Source organism: Zingiber officinale, chromosome 8B (assembly GCF_018446385.1).
Source record: "Zingiber officinale cultivar Zhangliang chromosome 8B, Zo_v1.1, whole genome shotgun sequence".
In the NCBI taxonomy this organism is placed as follows: Eukaryota; Viridiplantae; Streptophyta; class Magnoliopsida; order Zingiberales; family Zingiberaceae; genus Zingiber; species Zingiber officinale.
Genome location: NC_056001.1, coordinates 71,832,028 through 71,859,863, shown reverse-complemented (window position 1 = coordinate 71,859,863; position 27,836 = coordinate 71,832,028). Strand labels below are relative to the sequence as shown.

Below are 27,836 nucleotides of genomic sequence, written 5' to 3'. Positions count from 1 at the left end.
AGTTTTTCGGATTAAGAAATCTACTGTCAAAAGAATCATCAAAAGATTTTTGCAAATCAGAATTTTTGTTGTCAAAATTTTTTTGTGAATTACAAAATATTTTGTCGACGGATTTTTGCAAATTAGAATTTATGACAAAATACTTCTGCGAATTACAAAATATTCTTCTGAAAGAATTTTACAAAGTAAAGACATTGTCAAAAGAATTTTTACAAATTATATTTTTGAAAATTTTTATTAAGTTAGAATTTATACTATCAAAATATTTTTGCGAATTAGAAATTCAAAATACAATAGAAAATGACATGTTATAATTTGTACAAATTTTTACATGTTCAATTTTTTTTTGCTTCAAATTTGAGAAATTATGATAAATTAAAATGGAAATTTAAAACTTTCTGATAAAAGCATTAGAATTAAAAAATATATATAATAATAAATGCTTAGAAAGTTTTTTTTATTCTCTCCTAAATTGGCTCAAAAATATTTTTCTTGCATAAAGTTTTCTGTTTAGAAACTTCTTAATTTGTTGCAAAAACTTAGAAATTTTTGAAAAGTTATTTTTAACTTAGAAATTTTTTTTGAGTTAGAAACATTTTCCAGAAATAGATTATTCTAAGTGTCAACCCTTAGATTTTTCTTGCAACCCCAATTTTTTATGTGATCAAAGGGGGAGAAAAAAAGTATAAGTCTAGGGGGAGGTAGAAAATTGAAAATCAAATTTTTTTTGAAATTTAATTTTTTCTATCTTGTTGCATGTTATTGCAATATAAATTGTTTCATTTTCATGTCTATTTTTGACCCTAGCTTAACTTGAGTTGATCACATCAAAAAGGGGGAGATTGTTGGAACCCCAAGGTTGTTTTGGAGTGATCAACAAGTTAAGTAGGTCCTATGTTGTTTTAACCTTGTGTCTAAGTGTGCAGGAGCTTAGGAGCACAGGTACTCGAGCGGAAGATGCAGCTAGCGAGAAGGACGTCACGTGGTGTGTCCGAGGGACGAGACGCTGCGGAAGAGTACACTGACGGACGTGAAGGAAGCGTGCAGTGGTTCCGAGGGACGAAAGCCGGAGCGGAAGATTGCTCGGGGAGCAAGAGACACAGCTAGCGAGAAGGACGACATTCGGTGTGTCCGAGGGATGAAGACTGCGGATGAGTACGCCGGCGGACGAGAAGGAAACACGCGGTGATTCCGAGGGAGGAGAAGCCGAAGGGAAGCCCGCTCGAGAAGACCGGAACTTGGGTTCGGGTGAGCCCTTTTCTGGATGGCAGAGATCACCCAAGCGAGCGGATCTGGAGTAGAAGAACCGGACCGAGGCGGGACTGAACCGAAGAAGAGGTCCCGGACGAAAAAGTCAACTTCTGTTGACTTTGGGCTCCGGGGCGCCCGGAATGCTTCTGGGCACCCGGACCTGGAATTTGACCAGATCGAGTCAAAACTCGATCTGAACGTTGGGGATAAAGTTTTATCCCCCCAGGGCGCCCGGAACCCCTTCGGGGCGCCCCGACCAAGGCTATAAATATAGCCTTGGTCCAGAAGCTTAACAACAAACTCGAGTAATTCATTTCCAACACTTGTGTGCTTTAGAGTTGTAGTTGAGCTTATGTTTCTGCGCGTCAATGTTGTAAGAGGATTCTCCGCCTGAAGGAGTATTCTAGTGCTTTCAACTTCCTTGGATTAATAACCACATCGGTTGTAACCAAGTAAATATCTTGTGTCTCGTTCTTTATGTTTTTAATTTACTGCTTTGCTTTATTTATGCAAGTGTTAGCTTAAAGAGTTCGAGAAAGGGTTGTTTCATTTTTGAATTTGCAGGACTATCCAACAACCCTCTTCTAGCCGGCCGCAACGGTCCTACAAAAAGTCTGTGAATGGTATAATAAAAATTAAGTATGTTATTTCCCTGAGAAGCAATCCTAGCCACTTCTTCTGGATGAGTAGTTTTATATAATTCCCATGCTGCTCTGGCTACATCGCCTAAATAATTTTCACCGACTCTTATCATGGCATCACCAGATTCTATGTCTAGCTCATGCTTGGCTTGATAGTCTCTTTTAACAGAGACTATTCACTGTTCTAAATAAGTACCATACATTTTAGGGTCATCGCATTCTCATATATTAAGTAGAACCAAATTTTTACCAAAGTATGTAATTTTTGGCGGTCTTTTTTTTCCTATAGTTCTTAACAAAGGATTATTGTTTGTATAAGGGTGAATTTGTGTTCTTAGAGGATGTTCCTCTCCATAATCCATAGTTCTCATAGAATTTTCTGGATATCTTACCTGTAAAGGTTGTGGTGTATTGGTAGTACTAGATTCTACAGGATTCATTAAAGCAACATTGGAAAAATAATCTTTCTTTTTTGCTATTATATTATGGTATTCATCAAAGTATAACATCCAATCTTCATCTAACTTGTGATGTAAAATGTCAAAAGTTTCTAATTCAGTAAGATCTTTTGTAAAATAAATAGCTATCTCAAATGGAAGGTACACGTATTCATTTAAATCATCGTAAAATAAAAAGTTATTCTCTTCCTTCTGTGGAGGTAAGTTAGTACTGGTTTCTATATTCATTAGATTTATAGTAGACTGGTTATCTTCCTGTTCTTCTTCTTGAGAGGTTGAGGGCTTGTAATTGTGAAATCTTACTATGAATTTGTTATTTCTATCTTTATAGATGATGGATTATCTTGGTTGTAATATTTGTGATGTAATGTTTAGATCTAGGTTAAGATTTCAGTCTAATCTAGCAAGTATGTCAGAAGAAAAGTCTTTTGGTTTGATGAAATAGATTCCCTTTGTTGTAAGGGGTTCTAATCTAGCTATTGTTTTTCCTAGAAAGATTATGCCAATTTGAATATTGTGTTTATGGAAATCTCCATATCCCCTAGCTTGAACAGAAATTTTAATATGGTCGATAAAGTTTAGAATAGTCATATTAAAATTAGGACAAAAATACGTAATTCCTATATTTCTATTCATATCTACTTCTATAAGTCCAATAACCGCTTTATCATTATTTGAGAACCTTGAGTCATATAATACTAAAAAGACTTTAGCTCCTATGCTTTTTCTGGTAGTTATGTTTTCTTTGTAAAAGTACTTGGGTTGATTCTTCATTCATAAGGGTAAATCTTTCTTCTCCTCCATCTGGTAAGTGTAGTGGTTGGGTTCTATGATGTCTATAAAGTGAAGTAGAAAAGGATAACAAACCTTGATGATATAGTCATTTAGGGTTTAGTGTATTTAATTATTCATTAAAGAATGTATCTAGATTTTGGTCTATATCTATCAATTCTTCTAAATGATATGTGGCCTGAGTAGTTATAGATTTTCTAGGTATCATAGAGAGATTCTTATTGGTTCTTAGTGTGTGTGATAAACCAAAAAGGTTTTCAGTTTGTGTTTTTGTTTGTAGAGTCATTAGAAGGGAGATCTTGGATTTTAGGAACTTCTAAGTGGTAGGTAATTATTTGGTAATAGTTGTTCCTAAGGAAAGCTTACCAAGGTCTTTATTTATATTTTCTAGGAGTTGCTTTAGATCTTGTGTTTGGTTATTTTTATATATGTGGTTTTCCAAAGTTAGAATTTGGTTTTCTAAGACTGCAAGTCTATAACGTAGAGACGTAAGTAGTGCTAGAATAGTGTTGTTCTGTTGTACTAGGATTTAATCTCCTTAACTTATTAAAATAGAATTACTATAGCTAATATCCTTAGATTTTGTGAATTGTTGAAAATAATCAAGAACTGTTTCGTAATGAGAATTTGAGAATTATAATTTATTCATAAACGGTCCAGACATGATCTTAAGGCATATATATATATATATATAATTGTTATGCTACAGATTCTATCCGGTGGATTGTTACGGACCGACTGCCATGTCATATTATTTTATTTTTTAATACAACATTTTCTCTTTCTTTATTTTTTCTTCTGCTTCTTCATTCTCGTTGAAATGCTAGCCATGCTCACCGTGCCTTGTCACTACCGGCCACCTGCCCGGTCGCTGGCCACCCGCCCGACCGCCGGTCGTCTGACAACTATGGGAAAGCGATCACATCCATGTTGGGTAGGCGACTGGATTCCGATCGCCTGCCCAACACGGAAGCGATCGCATCCGGATTTCGGCGCGATCGCATTCGGATTCCGGCACGATCAAGTCCAGATTCCGGCGCGATCGCGCCCGAATTTCGGCGCAGTCGCGCCCGGAATCCGTCGTGATTGTCACATGCTCAACCGCACCTCGCTGGATTTCATAATGTCACCATGCCTCGCGCCTCGTCACCGCTAGCCACCCGCCCCGTCGTGCCTCGATTCTAATCGCGATCCGACGCGATCGTGGTCGTGTTGGGCATGGGACGATCACGACAGATTCCGGACGCGACTGCGTTGGAATCCAAACGCGATCACGTTCGTGTTGGGCAGGCGGTCGGAATCCAGTCGCCTACCCAACACGGACGTGATCGCTTTCCCATAGTTCGACAGTGGTCAGACTATCGATGGTCGGGCGGGTGGTCGGTGGCCAACGATGATGAGGCGTGGCGAGGTGAGCATGGCTAGTGTTTTAGCGAGAACAAAAAAGCAGAAGAAAAATTAAAGAAAGAGAAAATACTGTATTAAAATAATAAAATAATATGATATGTTATATATATATATATATATAATATAATATTATATTATATAATATAAAGAAATCGAACTCGGTAGTAAGGGATGGGATGGAAGAAGTTGGTCATTGGTTGCTTGTAATGACCGGTCAACTATTAATGATCTTTGGAGGACATAAAAAGCGCGTTCTTTTTTCTACTGATGTCAGAGTGGTCAAAAAGTCATCTTCCTCGGCCCTCACCACCAGTAGCACTCGTCCGGTCCAAGCCAAAGAAACCCTCTTCTCCTCTCCTCTTCCTCTATCGCATCGCCTCGCCTCGCTTCAACTCATCTCGCTTCGTCGCCCCCAACTGGATCTCCATCTCCAAACCAATCTCGATCCCTTACCGTTGTTGGGAAAAAGCTCGCCAGATTTGAGCTAGGATTGGTTGCAAAGGAGGCGCGACGGGGAGGACGTGGTGGAGGAAAAGATGAGATGAGATTGAACCCTTGTCTGATGCGTTTGAGTCCTGACACTGCTTCTGGGTGGGGTTTCGCGCATGGATAAGGCGAGGGCGGCGGCCGCTGCGGGCGGCTCGGAAGCTCTGATCGCGACTCTGACGAACGCGGTGCAGGCGCTCGGACGTGGGTTCGACGTCACCTCGGACGCGCGGCTGCTATACTGTAAGGGCGCGCCCGGGTCCCGCCTCGTCGTCCTTGACGACTCCAGTAGGAGGAGCTTGGTCATCGCGGACGGCGGCAGCGCAGGGGGCGAGATCGTTCTCCCCGATGTGCCCTTGGACATCAAGATCACCAGGGAGAGGGACCAGCGAGATCCCTCCGGCGTCTGTAGTTTTCAACAAGTAAGGGGGTTCTGGCCTATGAGTCGTTGAATTATTCAATTTGTTGTATCGTCTGTGTTGATATTGAGCTTAGATATTTAGAAATATCTTATGGTTTGTGTAGATCACATGCAAACATATCTATTCAAGTTATTCTGTTTTTCATGATGTCTAACGTCGGGATATTTGAAGCATTTTCCTCCCTTAATCTAAGAAAACAATTGCCTGATTTTATTTGTTTTATTTTGTATTATAACTTTAGGAATGGATATGGAACCTTATCATCACAGTTAGAGGAAAATGCTCTCTTCTATGTAATATAGTTCTTACGATGCATGTCCACCTCATGGAGCATCGAGTTGGATATAAAATAAGATCTCTTAGATTGTAATGTAACTGGAAGCATAGTATTATGTGTGTGTTCTTGTCACTCTAGATTTGAAAATATTGCAATTGACTTATGTTGGCATGTTTGGGAAATTCTTTGAAAGGTTAATGGCTGCATATGTTTGCCAGATACAAAATTAAGCTGTAGCATTATTTTTATGTGCAAAACATCCACTATTATCATTTCAATGTCAGTTCTGGAGCAGTGTACCCTTTTTCTATTCTAATACTGGCTCTACAGATGGCTGAGCTTTTCAATAAGAAGTTAGGTTTGTCTGGAACAGTTCCTCTTGGAAGCTTTAACTCAATGTTCAGTGTCACTGGATCTAGCAAAGTTGATGCTGCAACAACCAAAGCTCTTGCTATGGATGGCTTTTACATCCCTTTGTATCAAGCTAAACTTATAAGTGACGAATTGGTTATCCGTGATGATATCAAGCATGCTGTTCCTCGCAATTGGAATCCACCAATGTTGGCTAGGTTAGTAGGTAATAGTTTGCATCACGTCGAGGTATTATAATCATGTTTCTCTCTTTGGAATTTTCAATGTATAAAGTGCATAGATCCTTATCATTATGGAAAATCATATGCTATCTAACTAGGACTTCTATGATTGTTATTATTATTGGTTATTTTCTGATCATCAGATTTTTCATTTATATTTTGTTCAGCTTTATTGAAAACTTTGGCACCCATATAATCATATCGGTTACAATTGGTGGAAAAGATGAGGTGTATATTAAGCAGCACCATTCATCTCAGTTATCAGAGTTAGAAATTGAAAACTATGTTAAAGAAATTGGGGACCAGCGGTTCTTGAACTTGCAACATCAGTCATTCAATGCTCCCTTGAACTACAAAGACAAGGTTAGTAGTCTTCCAGCCTTAGAAAAAGTACATGTCACATACTGCTGTCATACTATCGACTGCATCCCTTGCAACTCCATCTTTTGTTAACAGTGGTCACATATCATGTTATCTAGAATTGCATTTCTCAACAAGGATGTTTACAAGTATGTGCATTTATGATGACCTTGGATATGGATTGCATAATGGGACCGTTAACCGGCTGATCGGCGGAATCAATCTTTGCCTTGGTTTTACGACCTTGACGGTCTATGGTGGTAGGGAGAATTTGAGGCTCTTTAGGATTAGAGAACCTTTCGATCTAGGGGTTTGTTTTCTTTTTGTAAACTCAATCATAATCTTTATTGCATTATTCCAATCATTTAAATACAACTACTGACGTTCCTTCCTGACGAGGGAAGAAAACAAACACCGAATAAGAAAGGTTTAATCTTACTAAAAACAAAAGATACTCGACTCAATTAAAATAAAAGATACTCAACTCAAATAAAATCAGTTACTATTGCTGAATCAATTCTCTTGATATACACTATTCTTTCTAAATCCGTCGTGTGTGTATCTCTTGTATTTAACGGGCTCCAAATTCTCATTTGCTGCATGGGATTCCCCACGGTCGAAACCATTACTCCCGTAAAAATGGGTTTGTCCACAAACACGAATGATGGGTAACATTCCATGATAGCTATTGCATCTTCCAATGAAGCCTCAGCAGGGGATACACCCTCCAAATGAACTAGAATTTGGGAGCATACACGGTGGGAGCGGAGGTCAAGAACAACTTGAGGAAAGGGAATGTAATCTTCCTGATGTATGGGTGGAAGAGTGGGAAAGCCAGGGATGTTGCTATGATATTTCTTCAAAATTGGAGCTTTGTGTGGTCTGACAATTGGAGCTTGTAAGCGACATGGGCCATGTGATCTATGATTTTAAAAAGGCCCATAAAAACAAGGACAAAGTTTCGAACAGTTCTTGGACGTCAAACTTACTTGGTAATAAGGCTGAAGCTTTAACAACACCATACAGGGTCGTCTCGACTATTCTTGAGGCCATAGGCGGAAAAAAAGTAAGTCTTAATTTTTTTTTAAAAAATAAATATTAAAAAACTTATTAGTTGTAGCAAAAGGTGAAATTCGCCACCCTATCGATCCACATAGCCGGCCCCATGACTATCTATGAGAAGGTAAATCAGGAAACTGCAGTTGGCCACTGCTGGGATGACATTTTTCTTGACTTTGTAGAGATTCGATCCCTTGCCCACCCACAATAGCCAAACTCAACCATGCCCTAAGGCGACATTTAATTTTATTAGTAAAATTTAAAAGGACAATTTCATAGATTGTTAATGATTATTTTTACAATTGGAAACAATGGCCAATTAAGTCATGTAGCAATAACTTTATCTCGTGCCAATGTCACTTTATGTTAACTAATTTGACAACGAGTAATAAATTATTATAATACTATTAATATACATTTTAATTTAATTATTATTTTTAAAAAATTATCAATTAATTTTAACTTCGTTAAAGGAAGGTCTTAACTCAATAAAATTATTATTATGTGACACAAAGGTAATAGGTTTGAGTAGTAGATATAGTTACTATGTATAAGATACCTTCCTCTGGATCTCACATTGGCGAGAGCAACCAAACTATCTTTTTATCAATTTTAACTTCGATAAATTATCAATCAAGTTTATTTAGCTAAAAATATTTAGCTATTAAATATCAATGACGAATTATTAAAAATAAAAAAGTGTGCCTCGTGGAAGAGTAAGGACATAATAATAATAGTATAAAAATTGATAATGAAGGAGAAGAAAGAAAGGACAATAAAATTTAGAGAAAATGATAGTGCAATATTAAATATGTTTTGATTTCCAAAAGTATTTTTATAAGATAATATCAATTAAGTATAACCAATAAATTTGTTTAATTTATTAACCAAACTTAATTTTGATTAGTAAACTAAATTCTATTAGTAAAAATTTTAAAATTATGAATTAAATTTTAATAAAAAAAATAAATTAACAACCAAATCTAACTTTAACAATAAAAAATTAAAATTATCAATTAAATCTATCACAAGTAAAAAAAATAAAAATAATCAAATTTAACTTTAATCTATAAAAAATTAAAAATTATTGGTTAAATATAAAAAATAAAAAATTATATCAAATATAATTTGGTTATAAAAAATAAAATTAATAATAAAAATAAATCTTGAGTAAATTTTATTTTAGTTATAATTTTAAATATTTAATATTCAAACTCATATACTTTTAAATTCATATATATATATATATATATATATATATAATTTGGTGTGCCCCAATATAATTGGGGCCCTAGGCATAGGCCTTAATGACCTATGCCTTGAGCCGACCCTGACACCATATCTCCTATATCAAATTGTAGCTCCCGATGGGATGAATCATATTGAAGTTTCATGCAATTTTGGGCAGCAAGAGGTGTTCCCGATGATTCTTCAGAAGTTGTTCCCGAGTCTGGAGCTCTTGATCTATTGGCAGTACCAGCCAAATATGGTGGCAGCACTTTATGAGTTAGCCACTAAACCGTCCCGAAGTACCAACCAAATATGATAATAGGTGGGGAGGTGATCACCCATACACAATCTCGAAGGGGGTGACCTTAAGGGACGTGTGATAGCTAATATTGTAACAAAATTTTACCCAAGAGATCCAATATACACATTTTTTTTGAAATTCTCCTGTAAAACAATGCAAATACATCTCGATTACTCGGTTCATAGCTTCGGTTTGGTCATCCGATTATGGATGGTAAGCGGATGAGAAATAAAATTGTGTTTTACTACGGCTAAATAGCTCCTCCCAGAAGGAACTAGTGGTTGCATCACGGTCGCACAATTGTTTTTTTGGAGACCGTGAAGCTTAAAAATATTATTCAAGAAAACTCAAGTCACCTTCACAATCATGTATGTGTGTGATAAAGGGATGAAATGGGCATACTTAGAGAAGCGATCAGTGACCACAAACAATATAGTTTTACCTTGAGATAGAGGCAACTTGTCAATAAAATCCACGGAAATGCCATAGCACATTTGGTGAGGAACGGACAAGGGTTGTAATAATCCCGCATGTTTTAAATGCACCACTTTATTACATTGGCAAACTGGGCATTCTTGTACAAACAAGTGAACTTGCCATTTCATCTCAAGCCAATAGAAATCTAGTGTAATTCGGTATAATGCCTTCTGATATCTTTTGTAAAACTCATTATGTATCATGGTTAGTATTCTAGAAGTGAGAGGAAATGCAGCAGGGAGATAGATTTTGCCTTTGAGGAATAAAAGCCCATCCTTGTATTCCATGTGACCTTCACCTTGTTGTGACATATGAATAAGGTGATGAATTTTTGGGAAAGTGGAATATTCAGATCGGATGTCGTCTGTTAAGTTCAATTTGGAAATGGAGATGGTGGTAGACCTGGCCCGAGCCGGGTCCGTACCTGTAACTGGGTCAACGAGCCGATTACCGAATGACCCAGTTAAATATGTCGGAATCGGAACTGGCCCATCTGGGGCTAGGTCAGTTACGGTTCCAAGTGGAAATTAACCGCGACCGACGGTTCAATTCCGCTTCTCCTCATCTTTGGGCCTTTGATCCCCAGCATAATTGTTGCAAGAACTGGATTAGCAATGAAATGGGTTAGGTGGAGAAGAAATTGGAAGAAGAAGAAGCATCTCCGATCAAGGGAAGAGGAAGTCATTGAGGGCTTGTAGAAGGTGCTGATTTTCGTTAGCAACCTTGGCAAATCCTACAAACAAGAAAGAAAAGAAAAGAGAAAGAAGAGAGAGGACTGCTCCTGTGGTGGAAAAAAACCTTAGCAGAGAATGGCTACTGCAGCATCAAGATCTACTTTGATTACTGTTGAACAAGAAAAAACATAGAAACGAAAAGAGAAAAGGAAGGAGAGGATAAGGATGGAAGGAAGCCCGTATTGGGAAAGAAGAGAAAAAGGTGGGCGGTGGGTTCGGCGTGTAGCTACCCAGTGGCATAGCCAGGATTTTTTACTTCTTTTTTTTTTTTTTGGGGGGGGGGGGGGGGGGGGGGGCAATTCAATAAAATAAAAAAAATTAATACAACACAAAATGGTGGTTCAGGAGACAGAGGAGAGGAGGTGGCCAGGGAGATGCTTTGAAGTAGGTTCATCTCGCATCTTGTTAAAAAAACTCAACATTGTTATTTCACCTAATTTATCATTAACATAATATTTTAGAAATATAATCATTTAATTTAATGACTATATTTTTTCAACAATTCAAAAACAAATAGCAAAAGAAATTTTCTAAAAGTCCAAACTTTACATTTTACTTCACAACTACACACAATAATTTTAAAAAATTATATTCACAATTATAATGTGTCAACATTTCTAAAATTGAATTATCCAATTCTAAAACTCAAAAATACTTTAAAAAATATAAGCATAAATTTTTGAAAATTCCAAACATTAGTATAAGTAGATTTTCACAATTCAAAAGTCTAAGTTTTGAATTTAAAGAGCTGAAAATGAACTTAAATTCAAAAATTTCGGCCTTAACATTAGTATAAGTCAATTTTTATAATCCAAAAGACTAAATTTCGAATTTAAGTAGTTCAAAACGAACTTAAATTAAAAAATTTTGTCTTTAGCCCTTGATTCTAATTGAAACAACGATTTGTCGAATCATTATAAATAAAAATATAAAAGAGAAAATTAATAAAACTGCATTTAATTAAAAAGTAAAGAATATAAAATAAATATGAAAAGAACTCACAGAAAACATTCAAGAAATTTAAGAGCACCCTAATACTTAAAACAAATCTAAACATCTTATAGAACAAGTTGTTAAATATATTATTTATGGAATAAATATAAGATCTTATTTTAGAAATCAAGTTAATTTCTTTTCTTTCATGTCACAAATAGAACCAAAAGACATAAATGAAATATTACTTAATCTAAATTAATTATAGTAATGCAGAAAGAATTAATCAATTTGAAAGAAATCAAATATGAAAATTAATCCATATAACTTAAAACATTTTAACAATTAATACAAAATAAATATTTCAAAATAAAATAATGAAGGTATGATAATAAAAAAACAAAGTAAAATTAGTAACTAAAGACTTTAGCCCAAGAAAAAAACTTGATTATGTTGAAACACATATACAGTAAACATATTTATAATCAATACATATGTTTTTATCATTTTCTACAAAACTACAAATAAATCTACCAAATAGATATGAAATTTATATTTTTAAATGATTATATTAAAATTAAAATATATGTCAGCCAAATCCTCCAGATTGTAATATATAGAATACCCTAAAAATGTATAAACTCAAGAAAGCCTAATATAACTTAAAATAAGTATCTGTGCTTTATCAATTACTTAGTATTTAAGAAATTTAAAAGAGTCTAATAACGAAAAGAAAGTAGTAATAATAATAAGGACAACACTAATGACAAAATTTTGTCTTTTTTTTTTTTTCCTTTCCTAAACAAAATAACTCTGGCACATCCACTACACCAGTTGGCTTGCCACTCTAACAACCTTCAATAGGTTAAGAAATTTGGTCTTGGGGGAGAAAAAAAATCAAAGTTCATCATGTTCAACAGCAGCAACAACACCCGCTGCAGAAGAGAATTTAGAAATTTGGGGAGGGGGGTCACACCCCCGTCCCTAACGTGGCTATGCCACCGCGTGCAGCGACACGAGGGGGTGGATAAATTTTAAATTTCGGAAGACAAAAAAAATTAATATATTTTTTAATAATAATAATAATAATAATTTTGAACTGCCATGAACCGTTGCGAACTGTGAACCGGCGGTTCCGAACCAACTGTCTTGGATGGTTAAGGTTATGGGTCGATGTTTTAGGAACCGTCGAATTGGCGGTTTTGAATTGTGGTCGGGTCTAGATGGTGGTCAACTGTCCAATATTGCTATCACGACGTGAAAGTGCACCTGGTCGATATTCGATGAGAAAGTCAAAACCTAGAAGCTTACTAATTAGTATTGTTGAGGCGAGGTGGTAATCCAATAAAAATTTAAGAATGTAATGGTAAGTTTGGACCAAGAACTTGTGTTCCCAAAGATAAGCATGCCAATGACGTATAGCTTTGGCCAATCCGATGAGCTCTTTCTCATAGGCAGGGAGCTTCTTGTGCCATTGGGCCAAAGGACAGTTGAAAAAGGTGATGGGGCTTTCTTCTTGCTGCAGAATTGCACCGATACCCATAACTGAGGCATCACAATCCACCACACATGACTTCTAGAAATCAGGCAAGGCAAGTACCGGTGTGGAAGTGAGGGTGATTTTGGCTTTTGGAAAGCCAATTCCGCTACTTCATTCCATTCGAAAGAATTCCTTCTCAAGAACCAAGTTAGAGGGGACGTTGACATTCCATAACCTTGGACGAATTTGCGGTCTTCGTGAGCCCATGAAGGGCACGAAGATAGTGGGTTGTGGCCAATGGAGGACTACTTTAATTTTGCCATTACCTACAGAACGAGAAATGATGTGACCAAGATAGGTGATTTTCGTCCGAACAAATAAACATTTAGAATTTTTTAAGAAGCGATGTTGCTGCAGTAATATTTCAAAATCCAATTGCAAATGGCGGAGATGCAAGAAGGCCTGTAAATAAGTATATTATCAAAGAAGACAAGCACAAATTTCTTCATAAAAGCATCAAAGATATTATTCATGAGAGCTTGAAAAGTCGAGGGGATGTTTGTGAGCCCGAAAGGCATTACTATGAACTCAAAATGATCGTGATGAGTGCGTAAAACTATCATAAGAATGCTGGCCAGTTCCATTTGGATTAGGTGATATCAGGATTTGAGGTCTAGCTAAGTAATATAAAGAGATCCATGTAATTCGCTAAGCAATTCATCGATCAGGCATAGGAAACTTATCCTTGATCGTCTTCTCATTCAGAGCCCTATAATCCACACAAAAGCGCTATATGTCGTTTGCTGTTTTCATCGATAAAACTAGCAAAGAAAAAGGTGATGTGCTTTGTCTAATAAGGCCCTTGGCAATTATGTCGCTGCATTGACGCTCGATTTCATTTTTTTGCGAATGGGGGTATCTATAAGGGCACACCATGATGGGGTTGGTGCCTTGTTTAAGTAAAATTTTGTGGTAGGATTTGTGGAAGGGTGGGAGGCAGGTTCCTCAAAAATTAAAGCATACTTTTCCAGAATATGTCGTAGTGTTTTTTCATGAACTTTTGGTAGGGTAGCTGTTGCGAGGAAGGCTACTTCTGCTATTAGAGTAGCACCCGATCCTTGTAAATCAATGGTGTTGCGGTTTGTTGAAAGCTCATGCGCATATGGAGAAATCCCAAAGGATGGGACTAAGGGTGTGAAGCCAATTTATTCCCAACACTGCTCCAATGTCTTCCAATGGTAGAATGAAGAATTCAACATTAAATTTGTGTAGGGTAGCTGTTTGCGAGGGAGGCGACTTCTGCTATTAGAGTAGCACCCGATCCTTGTAAATCAATGGTGTTGCTGGTTTGTTGAAAGCTCATGCGCATATGGAGAAATCCCAAAGGATGAGACTAATGGTGCGAAGCCAATTTACTCCCAACACTGCTCCAATGTCTTCCAATGGTAGAATGAAGAATTCAACATTAAATTTATGATCACCCAAATGAATTAAGATGTTGTGGCAGACCCAAGGCATTGTAGTAGTTGCCCATTAGCTACTGCTACCCAGAGAGCAGGGTGTTTGTGGTAAGCCCAAGCTAGATGCAAGTCTTGCATTTAGAAAGCAATGAGTACTTCTCGAGTCGTTAGGACCAACAAAGGGGTGTGGTTAATTTGTCACTTAATTCGCATGGTTTGAGGGGCGCGAGTGTCTATGATCACATTGAGAGAAATTTCAGCATCCTCGACGTGGTTCTATTCATCAGAATCTTCTAATCCCTCAAGCCAAAAAAGATGTTTGCAACGGTGACCGGGAGTGTAAAGTTCATTGCAATTAAAACAAAGACCTTGGCACGTCATTCTTCTATTTCTTAATCGTTTGGTAAATGGTTGCTTCGGCGGCTGGATGGGGGGGCGCCGCTGTGTGATGGTAGATTCAGATCGTTTAGAACGACGTTCATAAAGACAGGCTGATGTGAGATCTTTTGGGCACCACAGGGATGTGATCTTGGAGTCCATTAATGAATATTTAAATTTCTTGTTTTGATATTAATGAATTCGCTCATGCTGCCAATTGTTCGAACTTTCCCTGACAATCTTCCACGGATCCTAATTGTGGAAGTTTGACAAGCTCGTCCAATTTGTTGTTGCAAATAGGTGGCCCAAACCTTAGATTACATAGATCCTTAAATTCCTCCTATTGATATGAGGTTGATCATGTTCTAGTTTGATGATTCACAATTTACCATCTCCCTCAAGATGTAATGAAGCTAGGCCAACTTCTTCTTCCTTTGGAGTGCATTGATGGCGAAAAAATGGTCACATCGATTGAGCCATCCCAAACGATCAGATTGACCATCATAATGTGGGAAATCCAGCTTCGAATACCGTAGTATATATGAGGATCTCTCTTCATGGCCATGGTACCCTTTCGGGCGATGCCATTTGGGTCAGGATGACTGTTGCTTTCTTCACCTAGATGGTTGCTGTGTGAGTGTAGTTTAGAGGAGCCTTTGGACAATTCTTTCGGTTAAGCATGGATGAGCTGCCGTTTTTCATTGGCAGCTTTGTCCTCTTGGAAAATTTTGAAAAAACCTCAAAGCGTTATTGAAGTGCTTGTGAGTCACCCATTACAACAAGCTCTGATACCAATTTGTTATGACCTTTGGATATGGATCGTGTAATGGGACGGTTTACCACTAATCGGCGGAATCAATCTTTGTTTTCTTGGTTTTACGATCTTGATGGCCTATGGTGGTAGGGAGAATTTGAGATTGGTTAGGATTAGAGAACCTCTTGATCTAGGGGTTTGATTTCTTTTTATAAACTCAATCATAATCCTTATTGCATTATTCCAGCCATTTAAATACAACTACTGATGTTCCTTCCTAACGAAAGAAGAAAATAAACATAGAATAAGAAAGGTTTATCCTTACTAAAAATAAAAGATACTCGACCCAAATAAAATCAATTACTATAGCTGAATCAATTCTCTTTATATGCACACTTCTTTTTAAATGTGCTCAGCATGTATCTCTTGTATTTGATAAGGGCTCCAGATTCTCTTTTGCTGCATGGGCTTACCCATGGTCCATAACATGCATCTTGTAATCTATTCCCACAAATTGATGAGCCAATATGTCATAGCCTAAGAAGTAATGAGAATTATCTGAAGATATCCAAATACTTTACTCATCTGCTACTATTTGATGACCATATGAGATATTTCCAAATCCTTCTGTTTGCATTTCTGAAGTAATTGAGATCGTAGATTTTTTTTTAAAAATTTTTTATCAAGAGAACCATTACACTTACATTGGAAAACCTATATACTAAACATGCCATCTGCTACTAAATCCATCTGTACTAAAATTCAAACGAAAGTATGAAGTTTTATACTCCACTGTCCTGAACTGAGCTCCAAAAGTGTCACTATTATACTAGTAAATGAATAATAATATGGTTTTATTAAGTTGATACTTGATACGATCTCCAAAGGAGTAGTGTATTTTCTAGAGTATAATTTCCTTCCTTACTCGCCCCTCAAATTATGGCTACAGAATGTGGCCTAAATCGATCTGCTACACCAAAAAATCTAGGAACCAGGGACATGGCCAGTTTGAGCATGTTCATAAACAAAAAATGCTACAAACCTGGATTGAATAGCTGTATGACATGTGAAACCAGGGTAATTTCTAGAGACTAGTAACTTGATGGGTTGTGAGGGTATATCTTTCTTTTATCAATACCTTTAATTTGCAATGCCTAGTTCACAGGTATTTGCCTTCCTTGTTCGAAGCACCGTTTGTCTCCATTCCATGCCTGCCACTTTGTTGTTGTTGTCAATCTTCATCCGTTGCCAAAATTGTTGCTTATCATTGTTATTCAGCCTTTGCCAAGGTTATTCTTGCTCGTTTCTTCAAACCCATCTTCAAAATGTCCTAGTGCCGGCTTTATTTCTTGTTCATCTAATGAGTGTCCCCTTGCTGGAGTTGTTAGTAGTAGCCCTCAGTTTAGCACTATTCTTCATCCCTTGCCAGATTTGGCAGTATAATTTATGCTCATTAATAAGATATTTGGTGTTGTCTTGGTGTTAAAATATAAAAATTACATAAACAAAGGTTTGTGCAGTAACAAGTCAACTTGATCCCATATTTTGGGATTGAACTAATAAATTAGATTGGTACGAGTAAACCAATGAAAGATTAATGGAAAATGTGACTGCAATCTACTTAGGATACAATTGTAAGACATACACTTATTTTCTGATGTAATGCTTGAATTTCTTGAGAATTTTCCCACTTCATGTGAAATAACCTCAATAGTTTGTAATTACTGTGTTCCGATTTAAGTGAAAAAATTTCTTTTGTTAGCTGTATTCGGAGGTCATGTATTTGGTGGAATTGCAAGTATTCAAGATTATTACATACACGAATACTGATATGTAGCAATTTGAGAATTCTATAGAACATAGCATTTTTTTGTGGTATTTTGCCAGTAGCCAATAATTCATTTTGTATATTGTCCAAATGATGCTTTCTTTTATGCAGGATATTACTATTATCTTTCGGAGGAGGGGTGGTGATGATCTTGTTCAAAATCATGCAGAGTGGGTGAGCACCGTTTCTTCAGCTCCAGATGTTATCAATATGACCTTTCTCCCCATCGTTTCTCTTCTGACTGGAGTACCTGGAACTCAGAACCTAGTTCGTGCTGTTGACCTATATTTAGAGTGTATGTTCTGGTTAAGCCCTTGTTATTTTTTATTTTACTAAATTGTCTTTTTAGTTTGATTCTAAGGAATTAGAAATTTTATATTGCAATAGTTTTCTATAAACATTGCTATATGGAAATATATGTTGTAGATGGGTCATGGGAGGCTTCATTTAATTTCTATTTGATGGTATGACAGCATTGGCTTCTAGAGAAGGGAATGATTTTAGCTTTTTGATGTTATTGGACATCCCAATTTTAATTAATTTCTGCCACAAGAGATTAGACTCATTAGTGCGAGGCGCTAGCAGGCATGCTGCATTCTTCTGGGGACCCCTTGTTTTATTGATAAATGCAAAACTTTCTTATTTTTCATTGTAATAGTTGGATCTTGTCTATGCATTATTGCACGAGTCAGTATTGTTGCATAATTCCAAACTGTAAGATTTCCCACTTGATTTGTCTCACCTTTTGAAACTTGTCTTCACAATCCTTAACTGGAAACTTTTATTAGAATATTGTAACCTCTGTATCAAAAAGATAATATCAAATGCACATTGTATGACAAGCGTATCATTTAACTTTTTCTGTTATCTGTCATTCTTTCAGTAACCATATAATCATGGATTTCTATTTTCTAGCAATGTCAATTTAGTTTGCTTATGCCAAAAGGCTGACTTGTGTCAATTTTGCCTTGTGACCTTTAAATTGTAGAGATTGTATTCTTACATTTATATTTATAATTTTGCCTGCAGATAAGCCACCTATAGAAGAATTACAATATTTCTTGGAGTTTCAAGTACAAAGAGTTTGGGCTCCTGCACCAGTTAATATTCCTGGACACCAAAGAAAGGAACCCATGTGCCCTTCTCTTCAGTTTAGTTTAATGGGCCCGAAGCTTTATATTAGCACAGAGCAGGTAAATAGGAATCTAGTTGGTAATTTTTTAGATAGACAATCATTATATTATGATTATGTGTCCTACCTTTTTTTATGGAATTCACAGTAGATAATTGCAAAACCATTTTGATAATTATTATGTATCCTTTTTATGGAATTTCAGTAGATAATTGCAAAAGCATTTTGATCTGATGGCAGTGTATGAAATCATCTTTAGTTAAGGAATTTTGAACAAATTAAACTACTTGCTTTTCACTAGCAAAGAGGGCCAAATTCGCAGTCAATGTTCCCATTTCTTCTGTACAATATTCTTGTAGGTGTTCAACAAAACCTAGGTTTATATAAACATGCTATCCTTTATTCATTGGACTTAACTTTCTGATCATGTTGACAGACAATCACCCCCTATCACTCTTTTAAATTGCTGGAGAATGTTTATTCCTCCAATCACATAGGTTGCTCAATGCTGAAGAAGCAATCTATTACTTAAACATACTGAAAAGAAGATGAGTTATCAATTTTTTTAGCTTAAGAAAATGTGGCTATTTTCAAGTTCTTTACTGTGATGTATCGGTACAAAATTGTAGCACTGTAGTGATGGAAAAAACACATTGGAAAATTGGTTTAGCATGTCTTGCTATATTATTAAATGCTGCAGATTTATAGACCTTTTCATTCCACTTATATTACTGATTCGGAAGCTACAAAAGGTTTTTGTTCTGCTGATATACTCTCTAGCTAAGAACTCCAAAACTTAGTGCAGGTATCTGTCAATCGTAAACCAGTCACGGGCCTTAGGCTAAGCCTTGAAGGGAGCAAACAAAACCGGTTAGCCATCCACTTGCAGCATTTTGCAACCTTACCGAAGATCTTCTTACCTCACTGGGACTCGCACATTGCAATTGGCCCACCAAAATGGCAAGGCCCTGAGGAGCAGGACAGTCGCTGGTTCGAACCCATTAAGTGGAAAAATTTTGCCCATGTCAGCACCGCACCCATTGAGAGTACTGAAACAAGCATTGGTGACCTCTCCGGCGTTTACATAGTGACAGGAGCTCAGCTTGGGGTATGGGATTTCGGTGCCAAAAGTGTCCTACATCTCAAACTGTTGTTCTCTAGGGTCCCTGGCTGCACCATAAGGAGATCCGTTTGGGATCACAGTCCCACTAGCCAGCTGCCAAAACTAGAGGATACATCCTCTTCCACTTCAGGAGACAGCTCCAAGCTTGCAAAGATTGTTGACATGACAGAGATGCTGAAGGGGCCACAAGATACTCCAGGCCACTGGTTGGTAACTGGAGCCAAATTAGGGGTCGAGAAAGGGAAGATTGTCGTGCGTGTAAAGTATTCCTTGTTGAACTACTGAATCCCATCTCATTATCCTTTTGTTATCCAGTTCATTTTCAGTCCTTTGAGGCATTCTTTATATGGATAACAGCGTTATTTTGTTCCTCCATTACATTATTAGACAAAATGTTAGTTAGCACAACCCTGTTGCCGCTGTTTGTGTTCTTGAGAAGCTACATTCTTATTTGTAACATGAAAACAGTCCATTTTGAAATTTGCTTGTGTTCTAATACCTATTGCCAGACAGAATCCAGGACTTGTTTTTGACCGATGATTTGGATTAAAAGGCAGAATTTTCACCTTCTTCACTCAGATTTATCAATTGCGAGCAAGGGGCAGTTTGAGGCAGGTAATGGGGCTGTGTCGCATATCTATACCAAGTAAAGGAGACAAAATAAATGCCAAAGCTGAAGCTTCTTCTCTGAAGAAATTTGGTTGTTGTTCAATGTAGGTAATGCTGATCCCATGATGTTGCCCACTGTATGCCTCTCTACCACTGACGAGTGATGAACTACTTAAAGTTTAACAACTATACAACCGAACTTGTGCAGACTGAGGGCATCTTAAGGTAAGTTGTTCTAATCTATATAACTTTTTCATTTGTCCTTTTTTTTTATAATCTAGATGTCCAGGTTTCCTATGACTAATCCCGGATGTAAACAGTCTTTTATTCTGGTTCGCCTACCTGGTTATAATTAAGCAATCCAATGATATCAAGTTTTGGGTTTCATTTTTGAAATTTCCTTACAAAGCAACAAAATTTGAAAACATTTTATTTGATGAACTGACTCTTACCTAATCCCAAATTTGTTGGCCTCACAGAATAGTCCAAATAGTAAGTTTTCTCCAATACTTTGTTAAATTATTTAACAATATTAAAATAAAATTTAAGAAGTATTTTTGTAAGAAGAAAAAAAGACAAGTTTCTAATAAGATAAATTTAGCATACCGGATGTTAACTAAAAAAAATTTAAGCTAATCAAGCAATTAAACCTTTCTTATATAATAACACCAGATATCATGTCACATAACTATTTCTTTATTTGCTCACCATGTGCTCATTTATCTCTGTATGAATACAAAACAAAAAACAAAAAAATACAGTCAACGAAATAAAAAAAATCGTGTATGCGTCAAAAGGAGAAATCAAGATCCAAATCAACGGCCACAAATCCATCACCCGGTTGTCCCGACCCACGGAGCCGCCGCCATGCCCCGGCGAAGCACCACTGAGTACTCCGGCAGCTCCCCCAGCCCGGCGAACGTTGCGTCCTCCTCCCCCGCCCCCACCGTCTCCCTCTCCTCCGGCACCAACCCCGCCTCCCCGCTGCCTCCGAAGAGGACGGATCCGTACAGCAGCTCGTCGGATCCCGCCGAGGTGGAGGAAGGGGAAGCCACGTCGGTGAACCACCGGAACTCCCCGCCGTTCTCAAGCGCCATCATCATAGACACCAGCGGATCCTCCTCCGCCGCTGACGTCAGGCACTTCTCCTCTTCCCTCCCCGCCTCTGGCGCCGGAGGCGGTGGCGGAGCGTGGTGGCGGCGGGCGATCTTGGGCGGCGGCCCAGGGTGGTTGTGGTCGAAGGAGTAGGTGACGACGAGCGTGGTGGGATCGTGGTGGCTCCGCTCCACCTGCTTCCTCGCCGGGCAGCCCTTGTAGCTGCTGCACCGGTAATAACCTCTGCGACATCCCTTTCGATTAAGAAAACTTTTTCGCTAAAATTTTATCGTAAATTTAGTTCGAGAATTCGTGGCCTCGACCTCGGGTAAGGAGATCCCTTGATGGGCTTCTGGCCGTACTTCCTCCACGCCCAGGCGTCCATCGGCGGAAACACCTCCCCGCCGACTCCATTCTTCCCCAGGAGCCCATCCGCGAAGCCGACCGGCACCGACACCACCCGCTTCTGCACCGCCCGCCGGCTGTTCGATAGGTTGCACCAATGAGATCGACACTTACATATATCCGGTGAACTCTCGAACCAGAGTCGATAGCTCTCACCTTTTCTTGGCCGGAGGCTGAGTCGCCCTAAAGTTGCCGCCTTCGCCGGCGGCGAGCTTCTCCGGTGAAAAGGCGACGCCGTCCTCGTTAGCGTCCCAAGAATCCAATGACATCTTCTCCGTCATGAACAATTGAGAGAGAAGGGACAAGCATGCCACCATATATAAACAAAGCGGTATTCCCTCTGGGACGATACACTGATTGAGACGGTACAGTGATTGAGACAGAGCATTATCACATGAGGTATTGAGTAGCGCATTCGAGTATATCCTCGTTTAATCTAAGTCATTTGTATTAGAGAAATGATACGCTGCTCGAATTTGTCTCTCGAATTTGGATCTCGAATGACGTGACTTTCTGCGTGGAAAGTGACACGTCAAAGACTTTCCACTTTATTTTTTTTCTCTCCCTGCTCGGCTCGAATTTTCTCTCCGCCTCTTGCCTTGCCCTAACGTTTTCTCTCCGCCTCTTGCCCTAACATTTTCTCGCCGCCTCCTTGCCGTCTCTCTTTCCCTCCGCCTCTTGCTGTCGCGTTTTCCCTCCGGCTCCTTGCCCTAAATCTCTCCGCTCTCCGTTCTCTGCTCTCGGCGCTCGACGGACTTGGCTCCTTCCTTTCTCTCAGCCTCTCCCCTGCCCTAAATCTCCCCTGAATCCAGGTACAAAGCTGTTTTCCTTAGCTGATTTTTGTCCAAATCGACTTTATGCTATTCGGACCTTAATGTTGTTCGGTTTCCTACTGTTTAGCTGCTCGCCTCTCCCTGTTTTTTCTGCTCGTAAAAGGACTTTTTTGTTCAACTTAAGCAAAGTGATAAACTTAGAGCAGTGTGCGTTAATTCTTCCTCTAAATTCTCGAAACAGTATCCTTGAGTCTGAAAAAATATTAAAGTGGATCAGTGCAAATTTTTTTACAGGCCCTCTGATAGTACCCGCTAACTTGATTGTTTCATTGTAATATGACTTGATTGTTTCAGTGCAAATTTTTGGCTGGGTTTTTTGGCTACAACAAAAGTAACATAGCTGGGTTTTTTGGCTACAAGCTATTTAAACCACTGAAATATCATTTAAGAATCTCCATTCTTTGCTAGATGCTTGCATTCAGGATTCAGTCTGAGTCCATAATCACTTTCTTGGTGATGGCAAGCCTATTGTCATTTTTTGGGTTGGAGGAGTGCTAGTGTCTTTAGCCCTAGACAACTTGAATTATATATTCAGGCAACATATGGGTTCTTTTAGCTTACAATAATCAGATTTGATACTAAATTGGACGTGAGCAGTCCAAAATCTGTGATGGAGCATCCTATTGGATGCTTCAAGAAGTTCCATCTGAGCCTTGGAGTTGATCTTTTAGGGCTATGTTGTTACGACTTGTGACTAAGGGGCTGTTTATTAGGGTAGTTGTTTTAATTATCAATATTGATTTTTCTATCCATAGACCTTGTTTTTATCTTGGGTGACATCTTGTCTCACTTTCCGGATTCAGTATGATGGCAAGTTAAGACTTTAACTAGAGTTTTGATATATTATTGATTTATACAATAACGCAAAATGGCTTTTTTCCTATTTTGCCATTGATTTAGCATACAATATATGAGCATTAAAAAATATTTGAATCTAAGTAATTCTTGTTTGCTGAATAGGTTGTTAAAAGATGGCATCATCAAGTTACAGCTCTATCGACGACGCAAAATTTGAACATGTACCATGTAGAGATTGCGGACGAAGAACATTGGTATGTGTTTCTAGATCGAGCAAAAATCCTGGAAGGAGGTATTATGGATGTGCGCAACATGGCTGGCAAAAGTGGGTCGTAGCCGATACTTTGTCTAATGAAGACAGAAGTGACATATGTCGTGGAAGGTTAGGAAGAATAGAGTCAAGGTTAGGAAGTGAATACATTGCTTCTCGTGGGCATAATCTAGGAAATTGGAATGTACCATCAGTGGTCTGGATATTAGTTATAGTGAATTTAACTCTTTTGGCTGTATACCTTATTACTTTGTTAGTTCGGTCTTGTTAATTAGCGTTGAGTAATGTTGGTGCTGTAATGTGATAGGATAATTTGTTTTTAGTTAAGATGGATAATGCAGAACATGTTATATAATCGTTTGATAATTTGTAATGATTTTATTATGCTTTGTTCTTCTTTCGGGACTTATTTAGTTGGATATAAGATACAACAAATCAGAAAATTTTGTAGTTGAACTTAATAAATGGATCAAGTTCAGTGCCAGAATGGACCACTACAATTGATTTGTCCCTTTCTGCTTCTGCTACTAGAGCTTCCACAAGAACATCATTGAATGTCCTGAGGCTGCTTTTGATAGACATACGATCTGGTACTAAAGAGAATGATTTTGGGGTACCAGTTTGGCATCAATGTGAGAGTACATTGATCGCTTAGGAAATCTTCAGTACAGTAAGGTATACATTTCCAATTTATGAATGAATATACATAAATGCATACACATTGTTACATCAAATTTGATTAGTGGCGCAGAGACCTTGCTCTGCCACAAGCTACAGTAGCCAAGGATTCAATCATCTTACCCTCCTCGGTAGATTTTGAGTCCTTCTCATCCTCTGTGATGACATGTACTAGCACAGGACCAGTTGAATCTAATGATGCCACTTCATTAAGTACACAAACTAGATCATCAAATATAAGTGTCTGTGCACTGGTCCAATGTAGTAAAGTCCAAGGTCTTCAAAGAGAGTAGCTCCAAGAGGGCCCATCATACCCCGTGTGCACTCATCAACTTTGGCTGCCAATTCATGCACTGCTTTACCGATCTTTTTTGTTATTCCCTGGTATCGACAAACATGATAAAACACAATGTAATATAGGTAAAATGCAGAGACGATAATGCATACCAAATAATAGAGCTCTAAAACACACTGTAGTTCAGAACACAAATATTGGAATGGCCAACAATCGAGGCAAGACACATGCAGTAGTTAAGAAACAAAACCATTGGAGCAGTCAAGAATGGAGGCAATAAAACATATGAAAAAAAACCCACATATCAAAGCAACTTCACCTATTTGAAGTTCTGTCAAGAAAAATTTTAAGGTAAATGAACATTAACATTTCCAAAACAGACTTTACAGAACTCAGGTTCTTTCATTCCAGCATTGCTCATTGCCTCATAGGATGTAAAGAATGCCTACTATCATTTAAAATCACTATCATGTTAGAGTCAAGATATCCAGCATTGCTCATTGCCTCATAGACCTGACCAGCCATTGATATAGACTGCCTTCTTAGCCCATGACAAGCCTGAACTCGAATCTATGGCCACGCCAAAAGCCTGAACACGCATCACAGAATATCAATCTGCATGATGACAATTAGAATGTTGATTAGTTATTGAAACTGACATTAAATAATGTGTTTTGATACTGACATTTGCCCAGATGTACCTCTCTCTCTGGTCAGTAGCTCCTGGTTTCTGAGAACAGAAAGAATTGAATGATTGTCGTTGTCATCATTATGTTGTTGATTGGCTGGTTGTCGCAGAATGAATGACCTAACATTGTATTCAACAAAGAGCCATATAAATAGTAAATAGAGATATTTGGCTACAAAGAAGTATATAAAGCAAAAGTTATCTCATAGGTACCGAACAATAATCCTCTATGGCTTAAAACATAATAAATCATACCTTTTTTCTGGCCTTTGCAACTGATTTCTTCATAATTTGTTCAATCTTAGATTGTTTCCTCTTTGTGGGTGGACGACCTCGAGATCTTACTTTTAATGGAGAGTGTATTGTTTTTGAACTTGATGTAGATGTTTCTTTCAATTGGTGCGCTCTTGAATGATTTATTTGAATATCAATCAATTTTTCCTTCGCATCTTTCAAGATTTCTACCAAAACAGAACAACTGTCGTCATTATTTGCCCCAAGTTGTTGAACCTCTTGTATCAATGGAGTGAGAATATTATACCGATGTCTTTCTCCATCACAAACATATTCATCATAAATGTTAGTGATACTTTGATAACCACGTTTAATATCTTTGCGCCATCGATCCATAATATAATTCATAGGAACCTCAATCACCTTCATTCGTATCAACACAGAGATCACATGCCTACATAAAATTCCCCGAAACTCAAAAAGATGGCATAGACACTTAACTTGACAAGCTAACTCAGTATAATCTACCCTGAAGGAAGCATCTCTTATAGGGTCTCCATTTTTTCCCAACAAAGTTTCTACCACTTCAAATATAAAAGCAACCCCTTCTTGCCTCACTAGTGAGGTATTGCAAAACATCAACCCTCTTATCTCATCTTGGAACAACTTAAATAAGTTGTTAGTGTAGAAACTTTAAAATTGTCTTTCAATAGGATAACCAGAAATTACTGGTATCATAGAATTAAAAGAACCAAAATCCAAATTTTTTTCTTTTTCAATCTTCTTCTTCAGAGCATTATCAAACTGTTCAACAAATTGCTTCAAAGAAGTTTTCGAATGAACATATTCATAAAAAAAAAGCATTCATACTTTCACTCCTTTGGGATGTGGACATACCTGCCCAAAACTTATCTTTGACATACACAGGTATCCATCTATTCCGCTGTTCATACAAAGATTTCAACCAGTCATTGTTATCTAAATTAAAAACCTCAATCATTTTCATCCAATTTGCATCACATTCATCAATAGTAAGTGAGTTGTAAACAATATTCTTCATTTGTTTCTTTATCAGCTTATATTGAGCATGCCCACCTAATTTTGCTGGTAATTTTTTCATTATATGCCAAAGACACAAACGATGATGAGAATTCGGAAATATCTCTTCAATAGCAATTGCCATGGCACGACACTGGTCTGTGATTATGGCCTTTGGAGCACGCCCAAGCATACATGTCAGCCAAGATTTGAACAACCATATGAATGTTTCTGAATCTTCACTTGATAATAATCCACAACCAAGCAAAATGGATTGACCATGATGATTCACCCCAACAAAAGGAGCAAATGGCATATCATAACTATTAGTCAAATAAGTTGTATCAAAAGTCACAACATCAGAAAAGTAATGATATGCAGCCCTACATCTTGCATCTGCCCAAAAAACATTTCTTATTCGAGACTCTTCATCTAAATCAAGCACATAAAAGAAGTTAGAGTTCCGACTTTGCATGCGACAAAAATAATTACTCAAGGCTTCAGCATCTCCATCCCCTAACCTCAACCTTCTAGCTTCTGAAATATAATTCCTACACTTTCTCTCATCAAATGTCAAATTCTCATAGCCTCCAGCCTCAACTACCAATGAATGAAAACTTTTACTTAAAGTAATTCCTGCTTGATCATTTAATTCAAGTTTCCTCTTTGTAGTTGAATCCAATAATTTATTACATCTAAAATGTCGTGACTTTCCCGGGCTCAAGACATGATTATGTTCAAGAGATACACTATTTATCACAAAGTTATCATCATTCCGAATAACAACATTAATCTTAGCTTTGCAATTTGTCTTAGTAGAAGGCCTAGGGTACAAAGCATTTTTGGCTTGAGATACTGTTTTACCACTTTTGGCACATCCAAAACAAAAATATTTTTGCTTTCCATCATCTCCCTTTTTACCACCTAATTTGGAAATACCAAAACCAACATTCTGAGCATATGATTTATAAAAATTACGAACTTCATCTTCAGATATAAAAGTCATTCCAATCTTAGGAATCATGACTTCATTTAAACTAGATGGAGATAGGTCTGTGCTCACATGGTCGTTGTTATCATTTACCTCATTTGAATCACTTTTTCCTTGTTCCATGATTATTTTTCACCTACATTTATTCAAAAATGGAAGGCAGGTAAGTATTCAACTACATTTATTTGCTTAAAAAATAGAAAACATCCAGAAAAGAAATAAGAACATACAAGCATCTACTAAGGCTTGCCATCACCAAGAAAGTGATTATGGACTCAGACTGAATCCTGAATGCAAGCATCTAGCAAAGAATGGAGATTCTTAA

At 37.6% G+C, this 27,836-nt stretch overlaps 2 protein-coding genes and 1 pseudogene across 2 annotated transcripts; 1 reads left to right on the top strand and 2 right to left on the bottom strand.

The window, feature by feature from the left end:
* The first annotated feature begins 4,824 nt into the window (after positions 1-4,824).
* Positions 4,825-20,056, top strand: LOC122014496 (MACPF domain-containing protein CAD1-like). The gene is made up of 6 exons (XM_042570729.1): positions 4,825-5,457; positions 6,065-6,303; positions 6,495-6,690; positions 17,433-17,616; positions 18,351-18,514; positions 19,259-20,056. The coding sequence occupies exons 1-6, from the start codon at positions 5,155-5,157 to the stop codon at positions 19,859-19,861; spliced, it is 1,689 nt and encodes a 562-aa protein (XP_042426663.1). The 5' UTR covers positions 4,825-5,154; the 3' UTR covers positions 19,862-20,056.
* Positions 20,057-20,847: 791 nt separating this feature from the next.
* On the bottom strand, positions 20,848-22,099 carry LOC122014497 (probable WRKY transcription factor 65). The gene is made up of 3 exons (XM_042570730.1): positions 21,842-22,099; positions 21,604-21,762; positions 20,848-21,523 (listed from the first exon to the last, which is right to left on the bottom strand). The coding sequence occupies exons 1-3, from the start codon at positions 22,000-22,002 to the stop codon at positions 21,019-21,021; spliced, it is 825 nt and encodes a 274-aa protein (XP_042426664.1). The 5' UTR covers positions 22,003-22,099; the 3' UTR covers positions 20,848-21,018.
* Positions 22,100-24,326: 2,227 nt separating this feature from the next.
* Positions 24,327-27,634, bottom strand: LOC122013956 (annotated as a pseudogene).
* Positions 27,635-27,836: the final 202 nt, after the last annotated feature.